This window comes from Xiphophorus couchianus, chromosome 18, assembly GCF_001444195.1.
Source record: "Xiphophorus couchianus chromosome 18, X_couchianus-1.0, whole genome shotgun sequence".
Lineage (NCBI taxonomy): Eukaryota > Metazoa > Chordata > Actinopteri > Cyprinodontiformes > Poeciliidae > Xiphophorus > Xiphophorus couchianus.
The window spans coordinates 3,839,880-3,865,292 of record NC_040245.1 but is presented as its reverse complement, the minus strand read 5'-3'; the positions used below and the strand labels follow the sequence as shown (position 1 = coordinate 3,865,292).

Below are 25,413 nucleotides of genomic sequence, written 5' to 3'. Positions count from 1 at the left end.
TTTGATTGAAGCAGAAGAGAAAAACATGTAATTTATTTTGGAAAAATCTGTAGCATTTTTATTTGTTTTCTATGATGATGTATTTATTTTTCTACCAATTGAGACTCAAAATGTTTGAGTTGCTGTCGCACACACTGGCGATGGAGAAATCACTTTGATTTGGAAAATTAGTTGCACAAAAACAAAACAATGGGGGGGAAAAAGCGTTGACTTTGGGACGTTCTGTGCTTTGAAAGGTACTGAAAAAGAAAAAGAGGTAGAAATCAGGCGTCGCAGCTTTAAAAATGACTGAAAAATAAATCAGATTTTGCTGTAAATTGGACTTTCCGGTTCTGAACGGGTTAAAAAGTTTCATGTATGTACTGTAGCATACTCCACATAGCAGATTCACGTTTACTGGAATATTTAAACTTTTAATTCAGGAATAGCCATCGTTTCTCATTCATTTGTTGGTTTTTTTTAGATATGGACCAAGCCTGCTCTTTTCCTGAAATCAGATTTCATCACTAGAGAGAAAAAAACAGAAAATGAGCACTTCTTGATTTAATACCGTTTATCCAACAGTGGAACAAAGTAGTATGTTGCCGTTTTTCAGCTTTTTTCTATTGTAAAATTTCTACATGGATTTTGTACTTTTTCTTTTTTATACAATAAAGATAAGAGTTTTAAAAAGAATCTTGTTTGGTGTTTTACTTCTAGTCAGTTAGGGGGAAGTTTTATATCAAGTTTATTTGTAAAGCACATTTCAGCAAAAATGCAGCTCAAAATGCTTTATATCAAAAAACATAAAACAGTAACCAGTTATGAAACAAGTAGTAAATATTACATTTTGTCAAACGCTGTCATCAAAAATAATCAAATACGTTGCTCAATGTCCCAGTTATTGAATCAAATCAGCTCTAAATAGGTGGCGTTTTAGCCGTGTTTTAAAGGAACTCTGTGTTTTGGCTGTTTTGCAGTTTTCTGGAAGTTTGTTCCAGATTTGTGGTGCATAGATGCTGAATGCTGCTTCTCCATGTTTGGGTTTTTAGACAGACGTGTTAAGATACTGTATGACTAAAGATAAATGCATAAATGAGTTTCTCTAGATCTTTCTGGGACATTAGTTGTAATCCTGGAAATGTTGTTCAGGTGACAGAAGGCCGACTTTGTAACCATTTTTATGTGGCTTTGAATGTTCATGGTTCTTTATAATGTTCTTCATGTTATGTACCATCATCTCGGAGAGTCCAGAGTTGTCCCTAGAGCAGAACCCGCCTTCTGTATCAGGTTTTTGAGCCTTTCTAGTTCCCGGGTCTGATGCTGCTACACCAACAGTCACTGGAAGAAGAGATGACGCTCTGAACAACAGATTTATAGAAGATCTGCAGCATCTTGAGCATCAGTGGTTGGGTGGACGCTTACAGTCTGCGTTGCAGTCCACTTCCTGCTTTTGGAGCGGTCTCTGGTCCGCTTGGCATTCACATATACATTCAATTGAACCAGAGTTCACTTCAACTCAACCAACATCAAGGTTTGTAGGCAGAGTTAGCTTTTTTGGTCCGATTACACATGCACACCTGCCCAAACGAGCCGGACGTTTTGTATCAATGGACTGGAGTTTGATTAGGCTGGTTTAGGGCATTTTAATCCAACTCCAGTCCATTTGTCTAGAAAGTCCAGTAAGTTTGGGGAGGTGTGAATGCGCAATCAAACTCTGCGCAATCAAACCCCTTTACAAAATGTATGTAGGGCGTGCTATGGTGGCGTAGGGGTTAGCGCGACCCGTATTTAGAGGCCTTCAGTCCTCGACGGGTTCGACTCCCGGACCCGACGACATTTGCCGCATGTCTTCCCCCCTCTCCTTCCCTGTTTGCTGTCAGCCCACTGTCATATAAGGGACACTAGAGCCTACAAAAGAGCCCCTGGAGGGGTAAAAAAATAAAATAAAATTTATGTAGATTTATTTGTGCTTGGTTAGAAAACACACAATCTGGCTCCATGTTTACTGCTCAGAACCAAAACAAGACCTGAAATAAAACTGGTGGAGCGATTAGTCAGTTCAGAGAACCGCTGCTCTTTTCCTGGGATTAGGAAAGGAGATTAATTACAAAATGCCTCTTTAAGCTCATCCTGCCTGCTTAATTACACCTAAACTCTTTTCTGCTAGGAGACAAACTCATTCAGACAACATTAAACTTCAGGTTGCTTTAATTCAACCCAAGTCTCTCTCAGAATAGCTCTCATTCTCTGTTGTTTTTCCAGTTTTTATTTCTTCTGCTGTGAGTTTAATCCAATCAGATGCCCCTCCTGCGTGGTCACTCTCTCTCCCCGCTGCACCCAATCAGGTCGTTGGCTCTGCCCGGGGGAGACGTGTGATTGGCTCATTCTGAAATTTAACTGGGGATTCTGGTTCCCAGAGCTGCCTGTTGACTCAGTAACAGGACCAGTGGATGAATCACAGAGAAGAAATAAAAACTGGAGTACACTGTTTACAACCTGAAACAATGACTTTTTTCTAAAAATATTACATCAAGAATTCGTACTTTACTGCGTTTTATAGCCTCAACTGATGAGTGAACACTGTTTGTTTTTAGAGATATATTAAGCTAGTTGTATTAGACAGGAATTGAACTGAACAGGAGCAGAGGTCAACTCTGTCCTCATGTTAACACAGATAACATTAAAAAGCCCCTTTTGTGTGTTTTATCAACCACAGACAAACCTCTGAGATGGAAAGTAAATAACAAAACTTTCCTAAGAGCAAAGCTCTGAGCCAATCAGATGAGCATGAGTAATGGAAAAAACTATCTTAGCTTTTAACCATAAACCTTTATTCTTCTTTCTCAGGTTTAAAATACACGCTGCTTTGTACTGTTTTATTCTTTGCACTTTTTGCAATAAAATCAAAAAGGAACAAGTCAAAAGTGTTACAAGTACAGTTAAAAAAATACATTTTGTGTAAAAGTGTAATATTCCTTACCAGTCATATCAGGTTAAACAGCCATTTTATAAAGATTTACACTGCAAAAACACATTTTACCAAGTGTTTTTGACCTAGTTTCTAATGCAAATCTCTTAGTTCACTTGAAATAAGACAAAACTAACAACTGAAGTTGCTGAAAGTAACTTTTCAGCTAGATAAACGTGTTTGTTTTATGTAAATAAAAAGTTCTAGCTATGAGTGAAATAATCTCCAAGTGGAACACAGACATTTTAACTTATAATACGGGTATAATGTAATTTAACGCTTTAATGAGGAAAGTCTCAGCACTGTGGTAACCATGGAAACCGGACTGAATGACATCAAAGCGTCTGGTTAACGGCTTTTTCTACATAGTTCTCATGTGATGCCAAACTGTAACTGACAGTCATTTTGGCAGGCAGTTGCTATGGAATTGCTATGACAACAAGCAAGCCACAAGCTCAGAAAGTGGCTTTCGCCTCGTTCCTATGTAACTAATAAAAAATATACATTACAGCTGTTCCTAAATTACGATTTTTGAGTGCTCTACACACCTCTGTGTAATACTAAATTATTAGTACTTAGATTAGCTAATGTAGCTTTTATGTACTAGCTAAGACCGACATGTAGCCTATGTGTTTGTTACTACAAAATATTTTACAATTTTACAACTTGTACTTACTCAAAAAAATAAAAATAAAAAAAAACCTTGTACTTACTCTGAACCTTATTATTCACACAAAGAGTTTGTACGTCCTTTACAAATCCGCTTAAACCGTGATTGCATGTATTTCAGGCCGTGTAGCTCCTCCATTTTGTTCAGACTCTGCATGTTCACTAAGTAGTGAACTATGTCATAATAGGAGATCGGCAGCAGACCACATTGTCTGACATGTTTTCATTATCCGTCTCATACGGTTTGATCCCAACAGCAGCGCTCAATAAACTTTATTTTTTGTTGGTCTGGAAGCCATGGTTCATTATGCTTTGTGCTGCGCTGGCCTACTAAGATGGCGAGGATCACTTCCGGTTCAGACTTGTGGGAACTATGTAATATTTTTGTTGATGGAATGGTCTATAATTATGAAGTAGCGATTTGTCCAGATTGTTCTTTTTTAATCAATAGTTTGATAACTGCTGGCGGGAAAACACCTGATGAGAGGGACAAGTTTACTATTTGAATCAGCTCAGATGCAATGACTAGGCCCGTCACCATTACACCCTTCAAACTATATTAATAATGAGGCTCAGAGTGGGAAAATAGAGAAAACCAGCAGCTTGGACTTTGGTATCAAAAAAAGGTCATGAGATCTACTTTATCCACCTTATTCCGAGTCCCCATGAGGCTTTGCGTGATTTATGGGCGCGACTTCCGCCGCTAACCGGAACCGCCATTTGTTTACATGTTAGCAACTCGCTAACCGGCTTTCCACAGAAGTTTTAGGCTATAAAATATGCGGGAACTCCAGCTATCACAGTTTACATGAAGCAATATTGTTTTACCGCAACCTACAGCTAATGCGGGGAGGCATGGCGACTTGAAGAAATGGCCGCAAATAACCCGCACTAGCATATTTAGCTACTTCACTGACTCAATTGCTTTTGATGCAGATGCGGGTTTTCTCCCCTTGGCTTTCTATCCACACAATGAAATGAGCACACATGAATCATTTTGGGTTTTCTGTTCAAGTCCAGAATTTCTAGCCAATTTCTTTATCTGTCAGTAGGCGATGCAAATGACAGCAGCTGCGGTCATTTCTCCGCTGATTTGCAGCGACACTCAGCAACAGAGAACCTCGAGGTTCTGGTTGTGATGGACTAAATAAGCCCAGATATTTTATTTTGTCTTATAAAAAAATTTCCTGGCCCAAACATAATGATAAAGACTCAGATCGTGAACTTTATTATTTATAAACACGAGTGAAAAATAAAATTCACATTAAGCTAATATAGTAATATAACTAGCTGATATTATGTAGTTCTGGTGTTTTACACTGTCGGCGCTAACGGCAGCTCAGATCTCTGACCAGCTTCTCTTCTTTTCTTTATTACTGTCAGTTCTTCAGAGAAACGAGCTGCTAGCAGCGCTGCTAATTCACGGCCATTTCGTTACAAAATGTAATGATCGTGATCTTGTCACTCCCCGTGATTAAACTCACAATTACAATCCTCTGTACTGAGCAGCTCTCTGATAGCAGACGGTGTGCAACAAGTTTAACTAAATATTGTATAATAACCGAAAAGAGAGATGTAACTTCTATCATGAATATAGATTAGCAAAAAATCCCCTACAAATTACAGTGAAATACTGCTACTTCCGGTGGGCGCCGGAAGTAAGACCCATTATCGTTTTCCCAGTAATAAGGTGGACACTGTGTAAAATATTTGTAGATTTTTTCAAAATGGCGGCTTTTCAATAATTTTAAAGCGCAGCATCACTTAGAAAGTTAAGCAATCAACACAATTCTCAAGCAAATGGAAATTATTGCGCTCATTTTCATTTATTATGCGATTAGTTGATTTATTGCGACAGGCAGAACTTTCTTAATGAAGATTGTGGGAAGAATATCAGTGCAGCAGGAAGAAGAGCTTCACTGATTTATATTTTTCTTCTAAGCTTTTGTAGATAAATACTTGAAGTTGAGTCATTTTCTCTGCGTTTCGTATGTTTGGGTATATTGGACCTTCTAATTTTTGTTTTGTTTTTAGTCACTGCAACTTTGCATTTTTTTAGTAAATAATGACACTTTAATGCAAAGATGGCACTTTTAATTGACTTTTAGTGTAACTATTAAAGCAACTTTGTATTAAAAGTGTCATTATTTACCGACACTTCATGACAACAGTCATAGACATTCATAAAGACATCTTCGTGTTCAAAACAGGCATTATGTCACGTTTATGACGGTGTAATGTCAGTCTTATGCACAGCCCTTTAAAAAGTGTTACCAACAAAACTAACTCACAAGTAACTTTTCTGCAAGATATAGGTCCTTTCTTTGAGTCAACGATTTCTTATTGAAAAAGTTCTAGTTCCACTGGTAGATTATTTCACTTATGGGAAAAATGTTTTGTTATAAGTGAAATAATTACTTATAACAAAGTGAACTAGCAGTTTTTCACCAATATTAAGAAATTATTTACTTAAAACAACATCCTGCTGAAAAGTCTCTAATTAGTTTTGTCTTATTTCAAGTACACCAAGTTATTTGTGCTACAAACTAGCACAAGGCTAGCAACTGGTAAGATACCATGTTTTTGCAGTGTAGTCTTAAAGGTCGAGATGGTGTCCACCTCACTGACTTAAATTGGGAGGGAGCTCCCATTCTGCTTTTAGAATTTCTACTGACCAACCCTTTATTAGATTTAGCTAAGGACTAAGCATTTAAATGCTTAGAGAATATCTGCACAGTGTGATATGAATCTAAGTGGTGATCTTCAATTTGTTTTGGAGTAATTTACTCATCTGGTAAACGGCATCCGAGCTATGTCAACATGGCAACACTCAGCTTCCTGGAGTTCATCTGCGACAACATGAGTGTCATTTTTTCCATTCAGGCTCACGTTGTCGGGTCAAAACAGGTTGAACTACCCAGGGGCCAAGGTGGGACCGTGGAGTTGCTTCAGCTCAGACGTCGCCCCACCCTGCAGAACCACGACCATCCACACTCTGCACTGCAAAAACACAAAATCTTTAAGTAATTTTTCTCTAGTTTCTATTGCAAATATCATAGTACACTTAAAAATAAGACAAAACTGACTGACAAGGACCTTTTCAGCAAGAAATATGAGCTTGTTTTAAGTAAATAATTCTTTAATATTTATGGAAAACTGCTAGTTCTTCTGGCAGATTATTTCACTTATAACAGAATATTTTTCCCATAAGTGAAATAATCTGCCAGTGGAACTAGAGTTGAGTTGCTAGGTTACGGGTTGGGCTTGCTAGGTAACGGCGCAGTGGAATATTCTACCAGTTGAACTAGCACTTTTTTATCAGTATTAAGGAATTATTTACTGAACACAAACACATATATCTTGCTGAAAAATTACTTGGAAGTTAGTTTTGTCTTTTATCAAGTACACTAAGACATTTGCACAAGAAACTCAACCAAAAATACATGGCAAGATTTTGTTTTTGCAGTGTAGCCCCAGTAATTTTGTAAAATTTCTAGTACAAATATCTTAATACATTTGAAATAAGACAAAGCTAACAAGTAATCTTTCAGCAAGATATAGGATCTTGTCAATAATTCCTTAATATGGATGAAAAAGTATGTTCTACTGCAGATTATGTCACTTGAAGACATTTTTCTCATGTTTCATATAAAATAGTCTGCCAATAATACTTTACTTATTTACTTAAAACAAGTTCCTATGTCTTCCCAAAAGTTACTTATGAGTTAGTTTTGCCTTATTTCAAGTGAATTAAGATATTTTCACTAGAGACTAGATAAAAATATGCGGTAAGAGTTTGTGTTTCTACAGTGTACTACCAGATTCATTACTGATCAAAAGTGAGACAAAATCTAATGACATAAAAACAAATGCAATCAGAGATCGATTAGCAGTATAACCGCCTTTATCGGTCACTCTGTTTGTTAGTTTCTGCAGCACTTCAACAAAGCTGAGGTCTGAACTTTGACTAGGCCATTGCAATAACATGGCTACTGTGTGTCCTCTCAGTCATTCTGGTGTGTCGGTACGAACATGATCCGTTTGATTTTCTCTAAGAAATGCCGTTGCAATTTATGGTAAAATTGCTCTTCTTTGGTACAGTCCAGAAGTCTTGTGATCAAATTGCAAAAAAAAATTGTTTTATAGAGGTTCTCACAACTACTAACAGTAAAAGTCCAGATTGTATTAAATTAGACAAAAAAAACAACAACAACAAAAGGCAAACAGATTTGTTTACATCGTTTTATTAGCAAATGTAAAAAACACAACACCTGTGACAAGAAAAGAAAACTGCTAAACTTATTTTGTGTTTATGGTGTAGCTGACGGTGTCCCAGGTGGGAAAACAGAACCTGGTATGTGGAGCTTGGGTTTGCGTTAAAACCATTCCGAGGTCAAAGGTCGACCCGCGTCTTCAGTTCGGTCCAAAGTAGTCGACCATGCCGTTGCCTTTACGACCGTCAAAGAAGAAGAAGTTACGATGAGGAGCGTCTCTTTGGGAAAGAGCCTACAGAGAAAGACGACAGCATAGATTTATTTCTTATTATTTCGGTTAACTTTTATGAACAGATTGAGAATAAATCTGGATAAAAATCACAAAATGTTCCATGTTTTCCTTTCAAACAAACAGAATGTGAACATGTGGAAAAAAGCAGCTAAACTTCACAGAATTGATGAAGAACATTTCAATACAAGTCTGATTTATTGGAAGGAAAATATTCAGGGTTGTTTTCTTGATTCTCCGGCTCAGAAGTATTCAATTAGTGAGTGAGAGCAAGAAGCTGAAATTATATGTTTCTGATCCAGAAACAACATTCCTGGAGTTATTTATATCATCTATTAGCCCAATGTTTGATTCCTGATGTGAAGATCAGGATCTAAAGATCTCGGTTTCTGAAATTTTAACAGTTTAAATCATTAAATATTTAATGATTTGGTTAAATCGGTGACAGTTATTCCCTCTGCTTCTGGATGCTGTGCAGCTAGGAGGAATTTTACTTTATTTTCGTAACGCTACAACTTTCTGATAATATTATTATTCTCAAAATTTTTAAAGTTTACAGGAAAATATTACTTGATAATTATGTGTTACTGGAAGATTAATATCTGAACACCAGCTATAAAATCTTTAAAAAATGTAAAGATTAAAAAAACCCAACAAAATACAAATAAATAAGCGATGCTAAGGCTGGTGGGGGCACAAGAAAAGTCTGGTGGCCCGCCAGGCTTACAATTCACTGGGGGAAACGCTGTGTCATGACTCTCGTAAATTAATTCTTATAATACAATTTCTCATAATATTAAGACTTTATTCTCGTAATATTACAAATAGTTTCTTACAACTATTCTCAAAATATTTAGACTTTCTTATAATTTTCGTACAACTTTATTTTTGAAATATTCCAACGTTATTCTTGAATTATTTCGACTAAAAACGTACGACTTTATTCTTGCACTATGATTCTGGGCCTAACACTCCATTGTAAAAACAAAAAACTGCAAAGGAACATTAAATCTGATTAACGAAAACACGAGAAATCAACCAAAACATGGAAGATTATAGAAAACGTTACTAGATGTTGCCTGTTTTGGTTTGTGCAGGGCGTTGGTGAGCGTTATCATTATCTTGTGAGGTAAGTACTGAGCGCTTCACCCGAAACATTGTTTCTCACCTTGACCACCTCCTGCCCCAGAACTCCTCCCACGACGGCGCAAACCGGAGACATTTCTGAGAAACAGTAGCTGATGACAAACAGAGCAGCAATGAGTTCAGGTTGGAGTTCAGGCAGAAAACTGAATTTCCAAATATCCTGTTTTTTCGATTATTTATGTACAACTTTATTCTTGCAATACAACTTTATTCCTGTAATATGTTCTAATTTTCTCTTAATATGGCCCTAATACTCCGCAGTAAAAACAAAAAACAGCAAATGAACATTAATCTGATTCTAACGACGACGTGAGAAATCAACCAGAACATGGCAGACTGTAGAAAACTTTCCTAGATGTTATCCCTGTGAAATGGAAGCCACCTGATGAAGTCGTCGGCGAGCAGGTCGCCGCTCAGCCCCATGGCCTCCAGAACGTCATCTCTGATCTGCTTCAGCAGCCGGCTGTCCTCTGCACACGCCTTGGGGTCGGGGTCGCGACCTTTGTCTGTGCGAAACTTCAGCAGAACTGTGGATGGACAGAATACATGAAAAGGAAACAAGCAGCGGGTCAGAAACCGGAAACTCAAGTTCCAACCATCTGACTGACTAAAGCAGGGGTGTCCAAGGTGGGGCTCCAGGGGCCATTTGTGGCCCTTGCTCTGATTTTATGCGGCCCCCAACTGCAATTAAGAAAATGATACAAATCTGGTCTGTAGATGCAGATGGAGACTTTTAATCTGTAACCAGGGTGAAAATTATTCATGCTATTAGCTTTTGGTATCCCTGCCAATTTTATAATTGTTTTATTAGTTTAACTAAACTTAATTTTTTTGGTTTTTTTATTTATCTGCTTGTGATGTTTGTTGTGAAGCACTTTGGTCAGCTGAAGCTGTTGTAAATGTTTTATATAAATAAACTTTGACTTGACTTGAATTATTATCAACTGAATTTTCCTACACAGGAAAATGTGACGTACAACACTAAATTGCAAAATTGCAGAATTTGAATTAATGAGTAACAACAACAATTTAATTTTCCTTTGGGATTGATAAAGTAGTTTTGAATTTGAATTGAACTGAAAGTTTTTGTTTTCACACAACCGAGTTTTAACGAAAGGTAAAACCAAGTTTTTCCAGACTCTTTTACTGGAAGCCAACTTTTGCTGCATCCAAATCAGCTTTTAGTTTTTCTTAAACGTGGCTAAATATAGCAAACATTTTGAAACAAAGTGACCCAAATCATGTTCTTATTACTGAAAATAAATTTATTCAATCGAGCAAAAGAAACTGAAAACTAGACGCTTTTCTTTTAATACAGCAAACCTGTAAAATCCGCTACAGTGCATTAGGGACATTGAAAGAAAGAAAAACTTTTTTTTTCAATTTTTAGATTAATATCAGAAGTTTTCTACAAACAGACTTGGAAATTTCCGAATTTCAAATGTCAAAACTTTTCTTTTGAAAATGTCCCAGTTTTGTAGAAAATTTCTTTTGGTGGAAATTTTCTCCTTTTTTTTTTTTTACAACTACAATGGCCCTAAAAATTCCTTTCATGTTTTGGATCCATAATAGATATCGAGCTACTTTATTTACTTGATTTTAGATTTGTTTGTTTTTTGGTTTGGTTTGCCACTACATTTGAGTCTACGAATTTGACCCATGTGACAAAAGGTTTGGACAAATGTTTTCCAAATAATCTGTTGCTTCGTTGCCATTTGTAATTTCATTGTGCCGTTGAATTATCATTGCGTGGAAATTCGCTGCTGCTCCCTTTGAGAGAGGATAAGAATCTGAATGCGGTTGCACCATCGACCATTTCATCCGATTTGGCCTACGTTTCCCCCACATCAAATTAAAAGCATGCTCCTGCTGAGACAAAGACCCCTGCTGCACAAATTCAGGAAGGAAGTGTTAGTTCATCTTCTGACGGATTAAAAAAAAAAAAGAGAAAGAAATCTGAATTGTGCGCTTTATGAGCAATATTTCAGACGGCTCGGTGTGCGCAGACATCAGCACCTCGCCCACATGTTTCCGGCTCGTCCATTAAGTTCAACCACATGAGGATGTGGAGTCCTCCCACGGCCATTTCCACCACACACACACACACACACACACTCACACACACACACACACACACACACGAGTGGCAATGAATCATTTTCACACCTCTGTTCTGCCCTTTTATGAGAAACTCTACAAGAAGAAAGTTAAAAGTCTGGCACAAATGGCATCACTTTCAGCTTTGACAGGAAATCAAATACAATTTCATAACACAATATAATATCAGCATAAGTGGAAATATGATTGTATCTCTCAGCCCACACGAGCAGTAGTGACACAGATGAAACCGGATCTGAGGACGAAACCTACAACAAAAACAATGGACACCGTTTTTTCATCCCGCTGGTTTAATTTACAGCTCAGATCAAATGATTTCAAATTCAAATGAAAGATACTTTATTGATCCCAAAGGGAAATTAAATGTTGTTCTTACTCATTAATTCAAAGTTTTCAGAGAGTTATTGTAGAATTTTTATTTCTACACTGTTTAAAAAAGGAAACTTTCAACATTTTGGTCAACTTGGATTAAAGTGGCTGAATACCAGAAAAAAAAAAAGATTTTATTTCTTATTCTATGGCTTTGTAAGCTTCTGATGTGACATTATTTGAGTTAAATGGAGCTGCACCACAGGGAAAAGTCAAAACAAAGCAGATAAGATATAACCTAGGACTGGACAATGTGACTATCACAATAAAAGCATTTCATATCAGTCAATATTGATAATTATTAATACGCTTTTGGTTTTAAATATCTGAAATTGTGTCAAACTGGCAGTGAGACCTTTCCAGGTTTAACTTGACTCCGTTGTTTTTTTCTTTTTAAGCAGTTATGAAGTGTAACTGCTGGTGCGGCAGTTACTCTTCAGGCTGTTGCTAGGTAACCGAAAGTGTGTGTGTGTGTGTGTGGAGGGGGGGGCAGAGACTAGAAACTGCTTCTAAAGGCCCCAACATACTCTGGCGCGCTTCAGGCCGAGCGGACTGGAAGCGGATGTCCGCCAGACGTTACCGTATACTACTGTAGGTGTCGCACATTAAACTACCTGGTGGAAACAGTGTTCACAACGAACCGGTTTTCATGTGACACCAGGCTGATAAGTTTGAGAATAAGGGTTTTATGAGTTCATGTTGTTTCAAAGTTGACATCAACATGATAACAGTCAACATAAAGTCACGGGGACATGATAGACACGCGAGCGAAAATGCTTAACAGGCTTTATATATTCATATTGACATGAATGGTGAATTATGCAGAATTATGAGAACAAAAAACAAGACATCATCCCAGACTTCTTTATCAGCAGCGGAGCAGAGAGGTGGTTCCATAAGTTTTGTTTTTTTTTCCTTGAACAACGGCAAGAAAAGGTTGATCGGGTTTTCTCATTTTCGATTGATGCACAAATTATTACACTGATCACAATTGTGCTTTTGGAACATAATAAACAGAGCTTATTGAATGGATCCTGATTACAGATAAAGCTGGCGCAGCCTCCTGCTGCTCCTCTGCCCACAGTAGGAGGCTGCGCCGGCTCCGGCCAGCGGCTCACTGTCCCTCCCGGATGAATAGACATGTGACTGCCATTCCCTGTCCCGCACTGAGAGGTGAGTTAAGGCTTCCCAGATGGAGAAGAAACAGAACTAGGCGCCCAAACAGTTCATCAAACTCTCATTAGTGTTGTGTGAAATAAAGGAATTTGTCACGAGAGAATTTTAGGTAATCAGTACGCTCGAGAACAAAGACCCAACCGTCTGCGCACAGTACGCCCGAGTACGTGGGGCCTTTACTCAGCAGGTTGTTGCTAAGCAACTACAGAATAAGACAGTTAGTTGATTTTGCCAACCTAGCTTAGCTAGCTATGAGAGTTTAAGCTGCTAAAACCTTTGCTCTGCCTACGTCTCCCAGAAATCTGTGCGGTTTTGGATCAAAGTTCTGTGAAATTATTGAATATTCTATCAGATGTAATATCTATTGATATTGATCACAAGTCTATTGCGATTGATAGTGTGATTGACTTATTGTCCAGCCCCATGTGAACCTCCACAAAACTGGCTAAGTGTTTGGAAATTAAAGTTTATTGATTTCTGATAGAATGCTCTTGTATTATTATGTCATTTTCATGATATCAGTTAAAAATGGTCTCAAAACAATGTTACTGTTTATCGCAATAATTTCTGGGAAAATTTATCGTCCAGCAGAAATTTGTTGTTGTGATAGGCCTACAAGAATGTACCCAAATGAAGTTATTTAACAAAAAAAAATTATAAACAGTAAAAATATTTCAAAGAGTCTGGTCCGCATTGCCGGCAGTAAGTCGGACTCGTTTCCGGTGAGAGTTGGACTCCGCTAGGGCTGCCCTTTGTCACCGATTCTGTTCATCACTTTCATGGACAGAATTTCTAGGCGCAGCCAAGGTGTTGAGGGGATCCGATTTGGTGGCCTTAGGATCTCATCTCTGCTTTTCGCAGACGATGTGGTCCTTTTGGCTTCATCAGATCGTGACCTGCAGCTCTCGCTGGATCGGTTCGCAGCCGAGTGTGAAGCGGCCGGGATGGGGATCAGTGCCTCCAAATCCGAGGCCATGGTCTTGAGCCGGAAAAGGGTAGAGTGCCTTCTCCGGGTCAGGGGGGGTGTCCTGCCCCAAGTGGAGGAGTTTAAGTATCTCGGGATCTTGTTCACGAATGGGGGAAGAAGGGAGCGGGAGATCGACAGGCGGATTGGCGCAGCGTCTGCTGTCAAGCGGGCGCTGTACCGGTCCGTCGTGGTGAAGAGAGAGCTGAGCCAAAAAGCGAAGCTCTCGATTTACCGGTCGATCTACGTTCCCACCCTCATCTATGGTCATGAGCTTTGGGTCATGACCGAAAGAACGAGATCGCGGATACAAGCGGCCGAAATGGGTTTTCTCCGTAGGGTGGCTGGGCTCTCCCTTAGAGATAGGGTGAGAAGCTCAGTCATCCGGGAGGGACTCAGAGTAGAGCCGCTGCTCCTTCACATCGAGAGGAGCCAGTTGAGGTGGCTTGGGCATCTGGTCAGGATGCCTCCTGGACGCCTCCCTGGTGAGGTGTTCCGGGCACGTCCCACCGGGAGGAGGCCCCGGGGAAGACCCAGAACACGCTGGAGAGACTATGTCTCTCGGCTGGCCTGGGAACGCCTCGGGATTCCCCCGGAGGAGCTGGAAGAAGTGGCTGGGGAGAGGGAAGTCTGGGCCTCCCTTCTGAAGCTGCTACCCCCGCGACCCGACCTCGGATAAGCGGAAGAAGATGGATGGATGGATGGATGGAAAAATATTTCTGCAATACAAATACAAATTCTGAACTTTATATCAATAATTTGTTATAAAAAAAGGATTGGGAAAAATAGGTTGTGGGTCATTTTATGTTGGTATTAGGATTGGATTGAAATCAAACAACTTCTTTTTTATTTCTGGTTTAAAAGAAATTTGAATTTTCTCCTCCTGGTCAGCCGATCAGAGACTCTTTAAGCTGCAGGATAGGAAATGAAAATAAACAAAAAAATGTATAAAAAAAAGAGAAAAAAAATCAGACTAATTAAAAAAACAATAAAAAAAGCCAAAAACGCACGCACACACCCAGCCTGCGGTTCAGATCAGCCGACTGTTCCTAGTGAGACAGGAAACAGTTACAACAGAGGAAGAGCCACTTCCTCATTGGTCGCCCAAAACAACAACTGCTTGCTCTAATTATAGAAACAGAGAAGGAATAATAACAGCGCTTCCTGTCTCCCCTCCACTAAATAACAACAACAACTCATGTTTCCACTGCTGAAAACTCTGCTGAGGTGCAGTGATGTGAAAACAGGGCGAGGCGGCAAATGTAGGTGGATTTCATCAAACTTTAGGTGTTAAAACTTTCAATTTAATCCAAAGTGATCCAGACAAAATAATTACCTGAGAGCATAACCCTGGTTTGGATAAGTTAATCTTTTAGTTTAAATCAGTTTTTACATTTAAGACAGAATTTATGGTTAGGCCTGTTACAATAAATTTTGCTGGATGATAAATTGTCCCAGAAATTATCGCAATAAACGATAATATTGTCATTTTGAGACCATTTTCAAGCATCAATAAACTTTAAATTCTAATCAACATTTAACACTGGAACTGGAAGACATTTTAAATATCCAAAATAAATAAACAAAACAACAGAAATAATAAATAATATGAATTATGACGTCTCTGGAATTTTTAAGTGCAGAATTGAAAAAGGTCAAAGTATTGTGATTATGTAAACATCGATTAGGTAATGAATATTCAACAGAAGATAACATTTTCATAAAACTTATTAAATTACTGTTTAACAACCAAGTGACTCTGGTTTTCTCCCCCAAACTTTGGCTGTCAACATTTTTCGGACTAGTAATTATCTGCTGGACGGCAAAGAGCTGCTCGCCAATAATGACTACCATAGCTTTTAGCTGCCACGTTAACATAATGTATTAAATCCTAAACAAACACCTAATGTGCCACTAATTGTCAACACTATAACTAGATAACAAGGTCAAGAAAAAGTTTAAATTAAGAAAGAAAATAGCGAGGAAGAGGGAAGTAGGTCAGTTATGCTAGCTTGACTATGACAACTTAACATGTAGATGTGCTGTGGAATTCAATGTGTTTCAGATCAGTTAAAAAAATTTAATAAACACGATCCACAAACATGAAATTATGGTTCAAAATGTTTTCTCAGATTAAACTTTTATTTTGTGAGTTTTAGTCAACTAAAACTAGGGGTTCGCTAAATTAATATTTTTGATTAGGAAAAGAAAAATAAGAACAAGCATTACAGGGAAAAATGTACCCGAAAGCCTGAGATTATTTCTAAAATGACCATTTCTGGTGAATTAATCTGAGAAGATAGTTTAAATCCAGCTCCAGTTGAGGTTTACAGTGTTGCAGCGTGGGAGTCGAGCTGCGCTACGCTCCGTGCACATGACTGGCCATGGACGGCCTGAGATGGAAACTAGCGCGTTGTGCACAGGGACGCCGCGAGCACCAGGTGACGAGGGGGACAAGAACGAGAAAAACAGGAAGATGAAAGATACAACTCTGTCAAAAACATCCAGAAACTACAAACATGTGGTTATTTATCAGAGCAAACAGTTTCTCTTCTGAGAAACACTGATTCAAATGTGACGGGGGTTTTTTTATCAAAGCTGATGATAATCAACAAACTGTCTGGATAAGTCGGAGTGGAACAAAGATTTTGACATCATGGCTGCTGGAGAGTCACCCACATTTTCAGTTTCAATTTTCGGTACTTTATTAAGACCCTCCTGTTGTCCTTGGTGACATTTAAACTCTTCCTCCTTTACGTATGGATGAATATCAGTTAAGAAAAACCCCATTAATTTCATATTTCACAATGGAAATTGCATTCCTCCATGCATCATATTTTCCACAATATGGGGTCAAGGTTCAGGAAAAGAGGAGCTTCACTTAGGTTTTGGGTAAAGAAATAAACCCTGTGCAAAGCTGTAATCACTTTACAGTGATTACACTGCAAAGTGTAATCACTTTAAGCAGCAATAAGGCAAATTACAGGATGTGATTTTAATCTAAAATGTCATAAATATAAGAAATTATATTATATACGTACCGTGAAGCAGGAAGTAGTCAACTGGCGTTCGCTTCAGGCTGGCCTTGGCCTTCTCACTGGTCCAGTCAACCTCCAGTGCCGCCTTCAGCGTGCAGAAACTGGCCGTCTGATTGACGAGAAATAATAAAAAATTATTTTTAATAGAATTTTTTTTTTAAAGTAAGAAAGGTACAAAAATGCCTGAAAAAATCCTAATCAGAGCAGTTTTAGCAAGAAGCACATTGATTACAAGAAGCAATCTCTGGGTAAACCGATGACTGCAAATAAAAACAAAATAAATCAATATTTTACCAAAGAATCCTTTGGCAACTAAAAAATAAAAGTTTAATCTCTTAGCCTTGTAAGACTACAGATTTAAATCTGAAAAGTCTGATATTTTACTCATTGGGATTTTTGTTGACAAACCAGAGAGATGTGCATATACTGTAGCTCCCATATTTATATTTATACACAATATCTATATCTCTTTGCTATAACCCCTTATAGTCCATACATACATAGTCTTGTACATCTGTAAATAAATATTATATCTCGTAGAGCACTTCTGGATAGATGCAAACTACATCTCGTTGCTTGTACTTGTGACAGTGCAATGACAATAAAGTTGAATTCTATTCTATTCTATTCTATTTTTCTTTTAGAATTATTGCAATACATTTGCTTTACCTCAAATAAAAACATCTACATATAGCAAACAAATCAGATTAAAGCTTTCATTATTGTCATAAACAGAAGAAAACATTGTTTTTGACATAAAAATGTAATTTTTCTAAACGATAAAAACATTAAACATGACCACTGTGAAAAGATCAAATGTGATTTGGAATAAAACATGAATCTGAATACGTATTGTACCTTTTTCACCATGGTGGTCTCATTCGGGTCGACTTTAGCTTTCTTTGCTTCTGGACCGTCGCTGGAGTCGGAGGACGGCTTCACCACTTTGGGTTTCTCCCTGAAACAAAAACAGTTTCTTCATTTTCAACAGGAAATGGAAGACGACAGCGTTTTAAAAATAAAAGCTTAACGTTTTTTTCTGTTTGGAAAAAACCAAAAAAACAGAGAAATAAAAACCAACTCTTCACCTGAACTGCTGGATGACAAAATATACAAATACATGTAGCTAAGTGAGGATAAACCATTTTTTATTGTGAAATATAAAAAGATTCTGAATATTTTTTTTATAAAATAAACATTTTAATCATCATTAATAATTATTATTAATAATAATAAATACAATCAGTAATTACAGAACATTAATAATATTAGTATTATTGTTAAAATAATGAAAATAAAATATCAAATCTAGTTAGTATTATTGTTAACAATAGCAGTAAATACAGTAAATAATATAGAATATAAGTAATATTATTAGTATTGCTGTTAAAAATAAAAAAAGAATGAGTAATATTATTTATATTAGTACTATTAATAATAAAACTTTAGCAATAAATAATGACAAATGATAAGAATAAATAGGAAATATTAAAACTGCCATTTTAGAAAAAGGTAAATTTAGGAAAAATCTAATTATTTTTAAATGCGTAATCAATAAATGTTAGCAAATTTTCCCCATTGGATAAATATTCTGAAAATAAAAAGTTGATCTTTCAAAATTTTGCAGTGTGAGAAAATTCTCCTGAAATAAACTTTTATTTCCAGAGTTAAAAACTCATCGTTACCATCCAGCCAGAATGACCATGTTGTCATAAAATGTTTAACATTTTTCTACAGTTGTACAAGCAGAACCTGTGATTGATGCCGCTGAGCAATCATCACCCAGGTGAGTGCAGGTGAACTCACTCCACATAGTTGTGCTCCTGTCCCAGATTACAGAACGTGTAACCATAGTAACCGTAGACGTCGCCACAGAACACCTTGATGTTGTGCTGAGAGCAGAGCTGGTCGACGCGCACCATCAGGTCTCTGGAGCAACCTGTGAGACACACCTGGGGAGAAAGGCAGCTGATTGGTCCAGGAAAAATATGAGATTAAAATCCTGAAAACTTCTAGATTATTTTATTTATTATGTATTTTATCCTAATAGTAGATGTTCAGAATAAAATGTCAATCAGTCCATAAAAAATTTATAAAACTAAATAAATGAATATATATATATATATATATATATATATATATATATATACTGCTCAAAAGAATAAAGGGAATACTTTAAGTGTTAAACACCTGTTTAAGTGTTCCCTTTATTTTTTCGAGCAGTGTATATTTATATATATATGAAAAGTTTAAAATAAAAAATTTGAGTAAAACATTAAAATAAACATTAAAATTCATAAAAATATACTCAAACAGTTGACAATTAAAATTAAACTAAATTTAACATGTTAAAGTTAAAAGTGAAAACAAAATATAAACAAGTAAAGCAAAAGCAGGAAATAAATAAAATTTAAAAGTAAAAAAATATAAACGAACAAAAATATATTTGAATAAACAGTTGATAATTATAAAAAAATAAATGTAAACATTTTAATAAAAGAAAAACTAAAGGAAATAAATCAGAAGCTGAAAATAAAAAATGTAAAAGTAAAAAATAAAAATTCTACCGTTAACGTAACTGCTACGGTTTATTGGACTAAATGAAAATGTGTAGTACGTATTAAAACAAAATTTGACAGGTGCAAAAATATGGGCACTTCAACAGAAACATTAATTAATTGACATTAATATTTAGTAGATCCTCATTTTGCAAAAATAACAGCCTCTAGTCGCTTCCTGTAGCTTTTAATGAGTTCCTGGATTCTGGATGAAGGTATTTTTGACCATTCTTCTTCTTTGCATGCAGCCCCAAAGCATGATGGAACCTCCACCAAATTTTACAGTGGGTAGCAAGTGTTTTTCTTGGAATGCTGCGTTTTTTTTTTGCCATAATGACTTTTTTATGACCAAACAACTCAGTCTTTGCTTTATCAGTCCACAGGGCCTTATTCCAAAATGTAGCTGGCTTGTCCAAATGTGCTTTTGCAAACCTCAAGCGACTCTGTTTGTGGCGTGCTTGCAGAAAAGGCTTCTGTCGCATCTTGAGCAAAGTGCGCTGAATTGTTGAACGATGCACAGTGACACCATCTGCAGCAAGACGATGCTGCAGGTCTTTGGAGGTGATCTGTGGGTTGTCCTCGACTGCTCTCACCATTCTTCTTCTCTGCCTCTCTGACATTTTTCTTGGCCTGCCACTTCTGGGCTGAACAATAACTGTCCCTGCGGTCTTCCATTTCCTTACTATGTTCCTCACAGTGGAAACTGACAGATTAAATCTCTGAGACAACTTTTTGCATCCTTCCCCCAAACAACTATGTTGAACAATCTTTGTTTTCAGATCATTTGAGAGTTGTTTTGAGGTCCCCATGATGCCACTCTTCAGAGGAGATTCAAACAGGAGAACAACTTGCAACTGGCCACCTTAAATACATTTTCTCAAGATTGGATACACCTGGCTATGAAGTTCAAAGCTCAATGAGGTTACCAAACCAATTTTGTGTTTCAGTAAGTCAGTGAAAAAGTAGTTAGGAGTACTGTATTCAAATCAATAAAATGACAAGGGCACCCAAATTTTTGCACCTGTCAAATTTTGCTTTAATGCATATTGCACATTTTCTGTTAGTTCAATAAACCTCATTTCAATACTGAAACATCACTGTGTCCATCAGTTATTAGATATCAAACTGAAATAGCTGTTGCAAACACCCAGATATTTAGAAATAAAAATAGATTAATAGGGGTGCCCAAACTTTTTCATATGACTGTAACTGTTGATAATTAAACAGTTAATTATCAACTGTTCAGCTGTAAACATTTGATTATTTTTTATTTAATTAGCAAAATTAATTAACATTAAAATAACCAAAAAAATAAAAAAATACAATTAAAGCTGAAAATTACAATTGATAAAAATAAAATGTAAAGGAATACATAAAAACTATGTATGTATACATAAATAAAATGACTTAAAGCAACTTAAATTCTTAAAGTGTAACAAATTTAACATTCCTATGGTCTTGATTTATTCTGGAAACTTCAGTGTTGTGTTTGAAAACTGGATATAATCCATTTATAGACAAAAAGCAACAGCAAAACACAACTGGTGGCTAAAGGAGGCAGAGCTGGAAACAACTCCTGCAGCAGATTACGATAAATCTAACACAGTTTCACCGCGTGCTGTTGTACATCAAGGCTGGGCTGCTGCGGACTGTAAACAGCTGATAAGAACCATGCTGGTTCTGCAGAACCTGTCGGGTCCAGATAGTCTCTGGTTTAGGAGGTCGGAGGCTTTTCCACTTCAGTCTCGGCAAAAATGGTCTAAAATTATTTGCATTTAACATTAAGTTTATTAAAAAAAAAAAACAACAACCACATAGTTATTGTTTATACAACACAAATGAGGCCAGAATTAAAGAAATCTTTGTTCTGACTGACTTCTATACATGTGCAAAACTTGGAATATTTGTGGTCAAAATTAAACTTTTTACTCTTTTGTGCTCAGATTTAATCCCAGTTCTCATTCCTTACGATGTTACGTTACTGTTTTTAAAGTAACTAAACATCTAAAGTTACTTAAGTCACACGGTTTGCACATGCTAAGTCAGGGGTGTCCAAAGTGTGGTCCGGGGGCCATTTGTGGTCTTTGGAATAAGTTTGTGTGGCCCCTCACTGCAGTTGAAAAACGGTGCTGGAGCCGATGCAGATGAGATGAACACTTTTTAAAATTATTTTAGGGTGATATTTCTATATTTATATCTTAAATGGAAAATGTACAACACAAAGAATTTTTCTTTCATTAACAGATCATAGCATGACGTCATGATGCCAACATCCAGCAATTCTTTACTCTAAAGCACACTTTTTACTACACACAACAAATGATTTAAAGAAAATTCTTGGTTTTACTGCTGGAAATAAACCAAAACCAATTTATAGACCAAGAAAATTTAAAATAATTGACTCAGATTTAAATAAATGTAAACATTATGGCAACTTTCTGTTGGTTTCGGTAAGCTTGTTTAATTTATTGTGGTGCGGGTAAAGGATAAAGAATTCACAATAATATAATTTTTGCGTTTCTTAATGGAGAGAAAAAGCTACTTTTGGCATGTAAGGACTTCCATCTTGGGGATTTTGGCCCTCAGTGCAAAAACGTTTGGACACCACTGTGCTAAGTGAAGGTCAGGAGGAGGAGACGAGCTTTGGGGAAAAACTGAGGGAGGATGGAAAGAACCTTTCTGATGTTTCATCTGGTTTGTAAAAATAGAAATGAAATAAAAATCAGAGTGGGAGTTCTGTTGATCCCGAAGCAAAGATGGGTGCTGCTGTGGATGATAAAACTGAAACAAACTGTGGCGATGTTCTCTTCAAACCCTAAACTCGTATAAATAAGTTTATTTTTCTGTCTGAATTTTTACCTGTTTGTGAATATTTGTCAACATCCTTCATAGATGTAGAGAAGTGAGAGAAAGAGTAAGTTCTAACATCTCTTCTGGTGCTTGAATGTCAAATTCAATCCCAAAACACTTTATTGATCCCAAAGGGAAAAGAAATGTTGCTGTCATGCATTAATTCAGAATCTAAACTCTTTGTTCAGAGACAACCTGCCAAGAAAAGAGCAGTGAGAAAGAGGTCACAGAAATCTGAAGAAAAAGCCCCACAGGGTCGTTTTGAGGCTACAGATCGGATTGCTCTTTGCCAGCCACATGGAGACTGAGTGTGTGACCGACTATACAAACTGCTGTGTGTATCATGTTAGCATGTCATACAGCAACAGTCTTATGTCAGAGGCCTCTTCAGATTTGTTGCAACACTGACTGCTACAGGAAATTCTTGCGATAACAATATTAGTCGTGATATGTGTATTTTCTTGTATCCTTTTTTCATCTATGCTTAGTCCTGTCACAGAAATCAGTTTTGCTGGGGGATAAATTGTCCCAGAAGTTCTTGCGATAAATAATAAAACTGTTGTTTTTAGATCATTTTCAAGTAACATAATGGTAATAATGGCTTAATAATCCAAGAAAACATTCTCAAAGTTTAATAAATTTTTAATTATACTGAACATTTAACACTGGAACTGGAAGACATTTTAAATATCCAAAATAAATAAATAAAACGACAGAAAGAGCAAATAAAATTATTCATCAAGTTTCCATAAATAAAATTGTCCTCCAAAAAAAAAGAGGACCAAAGCACCAGACTGAAGACTTTTATCATCCAGAGAGAAAAGAGAAAAACGATAAATCATACAAATGGAAAATATTGAGCACATTTTAGTTTATCATTCAATTAATTTATGTTTAGCTCAACTGACTAAATATCACATTAGCATGAGAAACACAGGTTCTTAACACCTGGAATATGTTGGTGAACAATTATTACACTTTAAACAATTCTGTGTAATATGAATACTGCACAAAGGCAATGATGACATATACATACTATATATATTGTGCAGTTACATCATTTAATTTCCTTTTTGGAATAAATAAAGTATTTGTGAATTGTTTCACATAAGGCAAAAATGTTTTATGCAGCCAAGTAGAATAAAAATAAACACCAATGATTGATAATTTTGTTGCAACAAAGAAGAGAAAAATACAAGGAATCATTTGATAGTTCTCTGCCACGTGAGATTTGATAACAATTAAATACAAATGAAATAAAATTGTTACTTGACGTGTTTTCTTTATTTACTGTTTATTTGTGACTTTCTTGCCTGTATTTTAAGTTTAAAATAGAAGAGCTGCACCAGCCTCTGGAGAAAATTATTGCAGGTTCAGGTTTTAGTGCACAATATGGACGAACACCAACATCTAGTGGTCAACCTGAGTGCTGCAAGACAAGATCAATCCTCTGGTTGAATTCAGTGTTACCTGTTTTTTGTTTTGAAATAACTTTCCACCTTTCCGATTCATGTCAGACCGACTCCATCCACCTTCTGTTCTCACTCACCGCGTCAAACTGTAGGAAGAAGTCGTCTGGCTTGTCTTCGACTCTGTCCGAGTCGGCGTGCACCTCTACCATCGGGTTGAGGTTCTGGGCTCGCTCCAGGGATGCCTGAGCCCGATTCTGACCCTGAGCCGACACCGGAATCAGAAACTGGGCTCGACACGACTCCTCCGAAACCTGGGAAGATTCGCACACAGACAGCACTTACAGTGGCTTGTTCTGCCAACTTTACAGCTCAATTCAAACTAGAGATTAATTACTTTCCTGAATGACAAAACCAACAGAGGCACTCTGTTCTTTCAAATTTGCATGAAAAATATATTATTTAGTCACTTTTGCTAAGAATTATTTTTGCAATCTGCCATCTGGTGGAGAAAAGTAGTACTGCAAATCTAAAGTTATAAACCATAAGAAATGCATTGTACAAAACATTAATAATTGCTAAGAAAAACTTTCAGATTTGCATCATTTTTCTTCTAATGACTCACTGAGAGACTGACTTCAGGATTAGCGTGTTCGTACCTGTTTGTGATCCAGCAAAGTGAGTCCTTTAACTCCAGCAAGGATGAGGTTTTTAGCCAGTTCAGCTCCAAGACCTCCTACCCCTGCCAGCAGCACCCGGGACCCTCGCAGCCTGTTTCATTAACAAAGAATAAATAAAAACACAAAGAATGTCAAGTTACTGGAAAATATGTGTAATCACTGAATAGAGTGGACAGTTTTAATTTAACAAAATTGTATTTATTCACTATAACAAAACTAACAAGCTCAATCAAATAATAAAAAAATACAATAATAAAAACAAATGAACTTAATTTTAAATAAACTACAACAAAAAATAATTTTCAAAATTTAACAAAATAAATGTGTTTATTAAAAGAAGTAAAGTCCACTTTGAATCAAGACTCCACCGTTTTGGGGATTATAACATCATTCATAGTAGTATACAAAAGAGGAGCATACGAAACAGAAAAAAAATTATGCAAAAAAAATTAAATAATAATTATTTATCAGATTATATTAATTAAAAACGTAAAAAACACCAATTTTCATTAAAAAAACAGAACTAGAACAGACTCCTTAGTTATTTATTAAACTTACATTAATAAATAATATACCTCTTCTGATAAATTCCTACACAAACAGGCAAGAATCAGTAGCAATAGAAGAAAAGATCAAGAGAAACCTTCCGCTGCTTTGATTAGCCTGCAGAGCTAACTGTGCTAGCTCACCTCTTCTGGGCATCCAGCCCCCACAACCGAATCTGGCGGTCATACTGTGCCGCTTCCTCCTCGCTGATTACCGGGTCCTCTTTCTCGATCATATCAACCGTTCTGGGTCACCGAAAAAGCTGAAATTAAGTTACAAAATCAACTTTTCTGCAGCAATACAAGCGAACGGTTCAAAAGGCTGCGAGTGTCCCGCTGAATGGACGCTCAATTGTGACGTCAGCAGACAGAAACAATGATGTTCTTCTTCCTTTATTTTCGTAACTGGAAAACCACCTCGGGTTTCGTTGCTGCCAC

At 36.8% G+C, this 25,413-nt stretch overlaps 1 protein-coding gene across 1 annotated transcript; it reads right to left on the bottom strand.

The window, feature by feature from the left end:
• Positions 1–7,847: 7,847 nt before the first annotated feature.
• On the bottom strand, positions 7,848–25,337 carry sae1 (SUMO1 activating enzyme subunit 1). The gene is made up of 9 exons (XM_027999512.1): positions 25,120–25,337; positions 24,410–24,521; positions 23,891–24,064; positions 18,740–18,885; positions 17,792–17,891; positions 16,937–17,042; positions 9,651–9,795; positions 9,291–9,360; positions 7,848–8,125 (listed from the first exon to the last, which is right to left on the bottom strand). Exons 1-9 carry the CDS (start codon positions 25,209–25,211, stop codon positions 8,033–8,035), a joined length of 1,038 nt encoding a protein of 345 aa, XP_027855313.1. The 5' UTR covers positions 25,212–25,337; the 3' UTR covers positions 7,848–8,032.
• Between the last annotated feature and the right edge of the window lie 76 nt (positions 25,338–25,413).